Below are 10,957 nucleotides of genomic sequence, written 5' to 3'. Positions count from 1 at the left end.
AATACAGGTTATGTTGCAGCAGGATGCTGTTCCATAGACTCCCCATTCAGCTGGTGGTATCTCCTCTGCATCGACAATGACATGCTCATAAATAATCTGTAACGATAGAATGATAGATCAATCATCCAAGGTCCTCATCAAACAGTGTCCATGCATTCCTGCTGCTTAAGCTAAGGCACATGAGCACATTCAATCGATATCGGCAGTTTCATGTTTGTAGATATTGAAGCAGTGCCTTATAGCATGCCACATGCATGCAAGGTGTTCGTCCAAACTGCATAAAGTTTTGCCCATTTCAGTTCCTACAAACTACCACTGAATCCATGGTGATCTACCAAATTCAAGTAAAAATAGAGTAAACAAATAAGTAACCATCTGGATTCTTTAAAGTTGCCTGCACACTCTGCGTTTGTTCTCAAAGTCTATACAAGACTACATGTAGCATCATCCTATCACCAAATGCCATCCAAAACTTCTCATCAACTCTTGATGGACTGAGGTTCAGAAAACAAAGAAACAGCGAACAAATCCATACAGTACATATTTGTCCCAGGTTAGAAGCTGGGTCCCACTAACGATCAACGACTCACATCGCAAAGCCCATGCTCGCAAATTATTGGAACAACCAAGAGGAACGTATGCAAACATCCACAGCAACCCACCAGCATCAAGATGCATTAACACTTATACCTAACGCTATGTGCCAACAGTTATGCCCATGTCTGGCATGCAGCAGATTATCCCCAACTCGTGCTTCGGAATGGGCAGAGAAATCACACTTCTGCAAGAGAAGACGGCAGACGTTTAGTATCTAACTAGTGTCCTCAAGCATATAAGGTTATCTAGCAACAGTGACATATCAACTGTTATATATGATGAGAGCAAGCAAGGCTCCTTTACGAGGACTGAATTAAACCATAGGAGTTCTAGGCCTTGACCAGAATTAAATCTTTTATTCTTTAATCAGTTCAAGGGTAACAGAGTGTGAATGAGAACAAATCAATGGGTTCAACTTCTGGTCTCTTAAGAAATATCCAGATTACCTCTGCATCGGCCTTGTAGGTTGCATAGCATGGATCTCACTTCGCTATTGAGTGTCAACCAGCCAGAATTGCTTTCTTCATATCATCCAGGGGATGCCCAAACTCCAGAGATTGTTATGAATAAGAAACCTGGTATAGACTTGTAGAAGATGTGACAACGCAGAACCAGTGAGTGTCTGGTGGCATGAAGCTGTAGCAAAGCCGACAACAACTATGCATTGATTAATTAGTAGCGTATACCTTTGCCCGAGTGTTATTGAAATTATTAAATTTTGATGTCCCTCCTTTGCAATGCCAACCTCACCAAAGAACAAAGGACATAACTGTGATGTTGTCTAGTACAATTGTAACACTTCCATTAGCATCCTGAAAGATGTTGAGAATGAGCTGTAGTTCACCTCTCCTGTAGTATAATTGAAAGATATTAAGCTTTAAGCAATTAGGAATGCATGCCTAGTACAACAGTACAAGGCAGAATAGGGACCAGGATCAAGGAAGCACTTTTCTGTTCCTTCTACATAATATGTTGTGTGCGCCTAAAGCACTGTGAGTACAAATGCCAATATGGATACAGAAATAAACGGTACATTACCAGACATGGTTAAACTATTGAGGCACTATTGCAAAAAAGGTTCTTAAAATTGCTGAGCTACTCCTATGTATTCTAAAATTTTAATCACTATAGTCCCTAAAGTAGTTCATCTGTATTCGGATATTTTTCTTCATGCACTCCTACATTTTTCAATGGTGATTCTAGCTATTGCGTGATACAATAATTAACTACCTCCAAGTTTAAAACCTAAGGTATAATTGACTACAAGAAAGGGTAAGTTCAATTTTTCTAATCAAGAGGCCCAGAACAGAAGTGTTTTTCTTTTTCTGTTGAGAGAGGTTATACATGAAGCTCCAAACAATGATGAGGCAGATATTTGATCCAATCAAATCTGATTTTACTGAAGAGGTTATACAAACACATATATAATTGGTTTTACAAGACTAAAATCTCGGTTGTCGATATAGATAGACATACACTTTCTCATTGTAAAGAGTTTGTACATATATTTTCAATTTTCAACTATTTCAGTGTGTTTTCTAAGACTGACAACTGGAGGGATGATAAATTGCTTCTGAATTTCTGATCATAGATTATGACCAAGTGTTTGAGATTGGGGAACCAATAGCTCAAGTCAACTCCAGTTCTCATCATATCTTACAAACATCTAACACATGGCGCAACAATTCAGCCTACCTATAATACTTGCTATGTGGGTTGGTCATGAAATATAATTCAAGGACCAATTCTGTAAGGGAATACCAAACAGAATAAGGAGGAAGGGGCAAAGAAGGCTTACTAAGCGAGAAGGCAGGAAACAGTGTACACAATACACTAATGATAAGCTAAGTTTTATTCACCTACACTCCATATTAGAGAATTTACATACTCGTGTTACTTACTTTGGTGCTATGCCACGTTCTGGGAAAGGGTGTTCTGCAGTTTGGCAAATAATAAAGTAACATGATGAGGTCCATCCATCTGTGTCCCCAGTATCTAGTAAACAGCACACTGGGTTTGGAACTTTGCTTGTCCCACAACCTTGCCCAGGTATGATTTTACAAATATCTGTCAACAATGATATGGTATTAGAACCTAATTAGTATAGTAACAATAGGAATCATTTAACAAAATTAATGAAGAGGTCACATCATTATCACAGCTATGATAATTTCAATTAAATAGATCACCATGCATTAATCCACCATTATATATGTGACCTCATCCATTTGTTAACGTTAATATATGCTTAGAAACATATCTAAAATCTCCATATGAATGAAAAAATATCAGTAAATACTTTCACCACCAGGTATGCAACTTCACTACCCCTATAATGGCTTCAATAAGTGATTATGAAATATCCATGGAAAACACAAAATACTGATCAAATGCATATTCCCTGTAACATAGTTATGTGATCACTGACTGCACAGGACACAACCAAGCAGATGAGGTAACTAAAGCCAACTTAATAAGTTCAGCTAGAGTTCTTGCAAGTGAACATCCAAAATTATCCAACCTTGTCATGTTTCCTAAATATCATTGACTTGTGTTATTAGGAGCATGTCAATACCTCAGATATGGACGTCCTATGGGTACCATACTACATGACATATAAAACCATGAATAAGTTGGAATTTTTTGAAAATTCAAGGCAAGCAATCACAGATTCACTTGTAGAAGAACTAAGTTAAAAACATAGATGTGCATCTAACATTTAAAATTTGAAATCAGAAGTTAAGAAAAGCAGATTGTACCGAGTAACTCCATAAATATTTCTTCAATCAATTCTGCTTCTCCATTTCAATTTTGATTCAAGGTCGAAAAGCTTCAACCCAGATATCACCAAGTCTGCAGTGACCTTCTTCAAGTGCTCGTTCAGCATGTCCTCATAAACAATAAAATTGGCTTCTGACAGGATATTTCGATCTCTCATAATAGTGAAAACCTGTCTCGCCTCGGTTGAACTTGCATACTTGCAGAAGCCATACATGATAGCAGAATAGATAATTTCGTCCATTGAACAGCCTACTTCAATAATCTCTTCCACCACACTGATGACTTTCTCTGGGCTTTTTGACCTGCAAGCTTCCAGAATAGTCAAGGTGTATTTGAATTCAGTTGGCCCGTTTTCTACATTTCCAAGGCAATCTTTAACAAGTGAAATAGCTGCATTGATTTCCCCAATCTTGCAAAGCCCTTTCACAAGAGCACAATAGGCTGGCATACTTGGTATCCAGTTTTCCTTCATCATGGAGTTGTAGCATGAGCAGGCCTCTTCAACATTTCCTTCATCCACAAAACATTGGATCATATGACTATATGTACAAGAGTCTGGCTTGAAGTGAACTGAACCTTGCATTTCTTCAAACAATAAAAGTGCTTTCTTCCTGTCCTGGATCTTCAGCAGATTTTCTATAACAATGTTATAAATGCCCACACTACAATACTGTTTTTGTCTCAAGGCATCAAACACTTCCAGAGCCTTTACTTCCCTACCATCCTTGCCTGCAAATAGCTTCATAAAGTCCACTAAGAATTCAACAACAGGCAAGTCCAGCCCAGCCAGTTTGTCGACCAATCCAAAAAACATAACCAGTTCACCCTTTTCAGCATAACAAGCTAGCAATGGCGAAACGGTATCAGAACTTGGCATGAGCTCCTCCTGAAGAACAATCTGAAACATCTTATGAGCCTTATCCTCCCTACCTATGCCACACAGACCACTAATAAGCGTGTTATAGATCTCCAGGTCAGCCTGGTAGCCAGCATCAATCATCTCCTTCAACACCCTACACCCATCCCCAACACTCCCAGCGGAAACATACCCATCAATGAGCGACGCGTACACCATCCTGTCCACCAGTAACCCCTTGCTCCTCATCTCCTTGAACAATTCTGCTGCCTCCTCCACCATCCCTGCCTTGCACAGGCCCCCAATCATCGTAGCATACGCCATTGTGTCCACCTCCACCCCATCCTTCTCCATTTCCTTCCACACCCTGATGCAACCATCCATATACCCCCTCCTCACCATTGTCTTCACCAGTGCGGTGTACACAAAGATGTCAGGCCGGCACACCTCGTCCCGCATCCTCCCAATCATCTCCAGAAGCCGCTCCGTCATCCCAGCGCGTGCCAGCGCACGCACCATGATCGCAAACGTCACTGGCATAGGCCGTGTTCCAGCCTCCGACATTTCATCAAACAGCTTGAGCGCGTCGTCGACGTGCCCCGCCGCAGCCAACGCACCAAGGACGCGGTTGCACGCGTGGACCTCGGGCTTGACGTCGAACTCGTGGTGGAATCGGCGGAGGGCGTGGAGAGCGCGGAGCGGGCGGCGCGCGGCGGTGTGGAGCCGGACGAGGAGCGTGAGCTGCGGGTGGGAGACGGGTCTTCCGTGGGCGCGCATGAGGTCGGGCAGCTGGTCGGCGGCGGCGGGGAGGCCCGCCGCCGAGAGCAGCGAGGCGAGGGCGTGGAATGCCGGGAAGCAGTGGCGGAAGCCCTTCTGGCGGCCGGCCCAGAGGAAGAACGGGAGCGCCAGCGGCGGCGGCGGGGGCGGGCGCGCGGTGAGGACCTCGGCGACGAGCGAGGGCGGCACGCGGCGGAGCTTGGTGAGGTCGGCGACGACGGGCGGGCCCCAGCGCTGGTGGCGCCGGAGCGCGTCGAGGAGGGAAGCGCGCGAGCGGGGAGAGGCGGCGCGCGGACGCGGAGACGGATGCGGCGGCGGAAGGCGACGACGGGGAGGGAACGGATGACGACGACGAGGGCGAGTGTGGATCCCAGTCGGGGAGGCGGAAGGGGGCGGCGGTGGTGGAGGGGGAGGGGGAGGCACGGGGTCTCGGGGACGGGGAGTGGAGGTCGGTGAAGAGGCCGCCGCGGACGGTGGGGCGGTGCGGCGAGGCGCGACGGTGGCCGTGGTAGATGGTTTGTTTGCGGCGGCGGCCGGCGGGAGGGGACGGGGAGGCCATAGCGCCGGCTGGTGGTGTGAGGAGCGGCGCTGATCCGCCGCAACGGTGGAGGAAGAGAGCAGTGGTGAGGATGCCAACTCTTAATGGGCTGGGCTTCGCATGTACAACGGCCCAGACTTGGTCCGAAAGCTCTATTTGCATCCAACATCTTGCCATGCCTACTCTATTTTTTTGCACTATAATGGCAGCCATCGTTCGTACAATCATACATGGGCAATCAGAATATAATGGTTTCAGAAACATCAACTCAAATGCAGCAAAAAGACTTAAACAGGTGGGTTCAGAAACATCGACTCCAAGTCTGAAACAAAGCAAATCCAGTTTCCAAACTATGGCTGGTGACATAAACAGGGTTCAGCAGAATTAAAAACATCTCCCAGCAAACACATGATCAGTTTAAAGAACTGATCATGCCATGCCTACTTTATTCCGGAGAGGGAACTCAGAGTCTTCCCCTCTCACTTACCTTTGCTTACTTGTACTAGTGCCGCATTGCTGCATGCGCTTCAGCAACTACTCGCGGGCATTGTTCCCGTTCCTGTCATACCAGAACAGGAAATCGCCCAGAAGCTCATACGGAATCTTAAGGCCATCAAGGTTTCCCAAGCCATTCATGCTGCCACCTTCTTCGCCGGCGATAAGCGATGTCCCTGCATCATCATCATCTGCGGCGGCGGCACCGCCACCAGTTAAGCCACCCAGCATGGCGTCTAGATCAACGACGTCGTCAAACTCGAACATGGGACCGTGCAGGTCACCAAGAAGAGCTTCATCAGGAGGGAACGAGGTGTTGTCCTCGTACTGATCAGAAGGAAGCATAGCGTCATCCCCATCCATCACCGCGCCAGCGCCCTGGCCTTGAGACCCCATGACCGATCCATAGGTGTCGTCCTCCTGTGCTACCTGATCACCATTCGGCGCTGCGCTGAGATCCTGATCACGAGCCACCATACCATTCGGCGCTGCGCCGAGATCCTGAGGCGCCGCCATGAATGGTGCGGGACTAGCGTCGCCAAATGCTCCACCTGCCATTGTTAGGTCACTCACATCCAAAGCCATGAACGACGCGGCCTTGCTGCTGCCACCATTTGGCATCGATCCAAGATCCTGATGAGGCGCCATGAACGATGCAGCATTGGTGGTGCCACAATCTGGTATTGCGACGAGATCCTCAGGCGCCATGGACGATGCAGCATTGGTGCTGGTGCTGCCAAATGCACCTCCTGCCATTGTTGTTGGCTCATCCACATTTGAAGCCATGCCAAGAACCTGATTATTAGGCGCAACCGCTGGTGGTGATCCACCGACGTAGTCGTCGAAGTCATCGCTGAGCAGCCACTCCATTGTCGCACTGTCTATTGCACTGCTGACGGGCTGGGGCGCTATGGGTGGATCGGCCATGCCGGCGTGCGTGTCCATGCCCACCGTGCCTGCAAGCTGTTTGCCGCCATCTTGTTCTGCACCAAGGTTCGGAGGCTGAAGAAATGACAAACTGGCATCGTTGCCGTACGCTACTGCATCTATGGCAACTGCAGCTGAAGCTCCTCCAGCCATGCCGCCGGTGAAAAGATCACCTGCCGCTGCCGGTGCGAGCACGTCTTGCTGCATCACAGACGGCGGCGGCGGCGGGCCCTGGTATGGGAATGGCCCGAACATCAGTAGAGGATGGACATCCGGCGGCTGCTGGTTGCCGATAACTTGGAAGAACCGTGGCTCGTATGTGGCAGTGGCGGCGGCGGCGGCCATGGTTGGTGCTGTTGCCGGTGGCATGTTGTTGCCGAAGACGATGCTGTGTGCCGCCGGAGGCAATGGTGATGGCGCCGCTGAGTACACATGATGCTGTGCAGCTGGTAGAGCGGAAGCGTTGCCGGCGCCGGCGCCGGCATTGCTGCTCGCCCCGGCAGCGTCCGAGAAGAACTTGGACTTGTAGGGCAGCACGCCGAGCGTCCGGAAGACAGGATGCACGAACAGAGACGGCTTCGGCTGGTGTTGGTTGAGCTGCGGACCATTCATCATGGCTTTGTTGGGTTGCAGAAGCTTGAACGCTTCACCGCCGCCGTTCTTCTGGGCTTTCTTGCCTCGGCCATGTTTCTGTTGTGCAGGCTGCAAAAAGAAATGTTATTCAGTAATTTGTTAGTATTTAAATTAATTGTTAACAATGGAGTACTAGGGAATTCACGGGAACGAGATGAAAGTAGTACAGTAACTAGTAACTATATTCCTCGCAGAAAAAAGTAACTATATGTGCCTTATTTTTGTAGTTCTTTATCTATGAAGTTTAAGATCAAACGAGAAGTTCTCTATCTGTTGTGAGACTTGTGACCCTACATAATCCGGTAAAAAGAATTGGCGTTTTTGGACCTATGCAAGTATCCAAAACACAACTTTGACCAATCGATTTTGGACATAAATCTAGCAAACCGTGCAAAGTTATAATTTTACATTATAAGCTTACTTTTCGAGGAAAATTATATACATATGCCGATTATGATTTACTTTTTTAATAAAGGGAAAAGAGCTACCGGGGCCAATATAAAAAAAGAAAAGGTAATTCTAGATTGGACAGTAAAACAGCAGGTGCAAACGAAGCAGTGACAACGGTAACAGCCGCACATCACTACAACAACATCATTTCAATATCCAGTGGTTGATTGCTTTTTTTTTCTGGAGCAGCTTGTTGCCACAAGATTACTAGATGAACCAAGGATGCCTTGTTGGCACAAGTTTAATTACTAGGTAAACCAAGGGTCTCACCAGGGGTCGATCTAGAACCCTTTATAGTATGTGGTGGTCAGTTGCAAGTCCAAAGATGTCAGCTAAAGAAACAACATGGTTCATCAGAAGGCCTGCACTAGCCCGGGCACATGATGTTCAAGCTGCTAAGCGGCTCGGTGGCTTCGTTCGCGTACTGTTCTTTTGCATACACACTGATATACCCAAGGCCAATCCTGGGCCCACCCCTGGATCTCATTGCATTAACCATAATAAGACAAGCCGGAGAGAGAGTCTTGCGTCACTGCCTACGTAAGAGTTTACCCAACGATTTCATGTAAAATTACAATTTTATATTATGAGCTTACTTTACGAAAAAAAATTATATACAGGTATATACCGATTATGACTTACTTCTTTTCCTTAGATGAATGAGGTAAAAAAGAACTGTCCGTCAAGGAGAAAAGGTCCAAACTAGGCAGTAAAAAGGGGCAATAAAGCAACAAGCCACAACACTCGTTGCACGAGGCACTAGCTCCAAACCACTTCTAGTCTTGACACAAGTCTAAAATCACTCTTTTTACCCGACAATAAACTCGATTCAACCTGCCCAAAAATAGCCCAATTAATTTGTCGCAACTCCACCAAGTGCATCAGGGACAAGATTTTTGGCCCATATGCCAAGCTCGGACCCATAATTCTGACCCAAAACCAAAGAAACCCGGAAAATACTTTAGGCATGACCAGATCCCACCCAATCGTTAGGTAGGGCCTAGGCCAGGTTCGGGCTGGCAAAAACGTTGGGGGGGTTTTTCTGGCTCAACCCGGCCCAGACTATGAGCTGGTCAAGAAAACCAATTAGGGTGCACCGAATTAAAAAAACTGTATTAGGAAGATCACAAGTTGAAGATAGTCTTGCATCATGCGCACTTCTAGAGCTTTCCAAATCATGCATTATGCATATATGCCTTCGGCGAAGTGCTTCTCTACGTGGAGTCTCTACGGTATACAGGAGTCTCTACGTACTCTACGTGGAGGTCAAAACGAATAGTTCAAAGTCACTGCAACTACGTTCCAGAAATTTAATTTACCACTGTAAAATTGGTAAATGCTAGAGAACCCCAGCAGGAAGAAGAAATTGGCACCTGTTGCAGGCTAGCGGCGTTGTCCTTTTCCTCCCCCTTGGCCGCCGGGTGGCCTCCTGCTAATTAATGAAAATAAACATAAATGAAGGACAAGTTAATTATTAAAAATGTATAATACTAAAAAAAAGATATGTTCTTGGAGTTCTACTAGTAGGATACACAGGAAATTAAAACTATTTGGTGTTTCTAGTGCTCGTCACGAGATGGATCAACCAACCTGCGGCCGCGGTGGTGCCGGCGGAGGAGCCGCCGGGGTTGCTACTGCTGCCCTTCCTCTTCCGGCTTGTTCCCCTTATAACCTTGAAGTGGACGCGGTCTTCGTCCTCCCCTGCGACGTCCAGGCCTGCTTCGCCGCCGGTGCCGCCCCTTCTCGCCTGGGTCTCCAGCTCGCACTTGCGATACGCGATGACCTTCCACAGGAGGCTGCGCACCTCGTTGGTGTCCACTGGCCTCTTGATGACGTAGGTCCCCGCCTGCAGCGCCCGCAGCAGCTCGTCCGCCTCGTCGCCGGTGGCCTCGTGATCCTGTGGGAGGACTGCCGCCAAATCATCAAGATCCATGGTTAATATTTTTGTATCCTACTTGAGATCCCATGCACGGACGAACGCAGCTTATCACGTACAGTAGATGACGGGGATGAGCAGGTTAGCCTCGACGATGGCACGGAAGTTGAAGCCGCAAGCGGCAGCCTTGGCAGCGTGAACGAGGATGACATCGAAGCCTTCGAGATTGCCATTCGTGAGGGACTTGAGGGCATAGGCGACGTTGCTGCATACCACCACTGCAACGCGCATGAAGATGCAAGTTAGTGAGATGGTGTTTTCAAGAACACCCACAAATTAGGACAAAATTATCTTTGTTAGCAAACAACTCTAGGACATGGAGAAAAATTGTCCAAAGGTGGTCTAAATTTCCAGAAACAAATACTTACGTGGCAAAATTAAAAACTTTCCAAACAAATACTTACAAAAAACATATGTTCACATGATTTATAAAAAGGGGGGATTTTGATTCACAAAGGCATGTATGCAACACTTGCAAATCTAGTGCAAAAACGATTTGCGGCCAACTGAAACATTGCTAATCGAGAAAGCACCAGAATGCACGTACCATCGAAATCCAGGATAGAGAGCAGCCTGGAAGCCGATTTCAGGAACTTGGCATCATCGTCGACAATCAAGGTTCGTATGCGGTTGGGGAACATGACGGCCATGTCATCCTCCATTGCGACAACACACGGGTGTCTTTGGTTTTTGAGTGGTAGATGACTGATGGGAGGAAAGGGACTGAGAGGCTATATTTATAGGCTAGAGATTTTGGAATGCACGGCTGTCTAATGCTTAGCCGGGCGGCGAGACTGCATGGCCTGCACGCTCTCTTCCTTCTTTATTAACTATTGAATGAGTAACATCACTCTATCTCCGTAGATCTCTCTTTCATTGATCGAAAACATCTCCCACCTACTTGTTTTGGCCGGTCTCGATTCCCGTGCAGCCTAGAGGGTATCTTTGACCTTCCTAGTAGTGTCGC

The 10,957-nt window shown here is 47.0% G+C and overlaps 1 protein-coding gene across 1 annotated transcript; it reads right to left on the bottom strand.

The window, feature by feature from the left end:
* Window positions 1-351: 351 nt before the first annotated feature.
* On the bottom strand, window positions 352-5,635 carry LOC101760207 (pentatricopeptide repeat-containing protein At4g20740). Its single transcript, XM_004955578.3, is given in 6 exon segments — window positions 352-781; window positions 1,044-1,172; window positions 1,284-1,446; window positions 2,499-2,664; window positions 3,357-5,272; window positions 5,274-5,635. Coding segments are annotated over 2 exon segments (2,190 nt in total). The 5' UTR covers window positions 5,571-5,635; the 3' UTR covers window positions 352-781; window positions 1,044-1,172; window positions 1,284-1,446; window positions 2,499-2,664; window positions 3,357-3,379.
* Window positions 5,636-10,957: the final 5,322 nt, after the last annotated feature.

The sequence above is a fragment of the Setaria italica genome, chromosome II (assembly GCF_000263155.2).
Source record: "Setaria italica strain Yugu1 chromosome II, Setaria_italica_v2.0, whole genome shotgun sequence".
Taxonomy (NCBI): domain Eukaryota; kingdom Viridiplantae; phylum Streptophyta; class Magnoliopsida; order Poales; family Poaceae; genus Setaria; species Setaria italica.
This window is presented reverse-complemented; position numbering and strand designations above follow the sequence as displayed.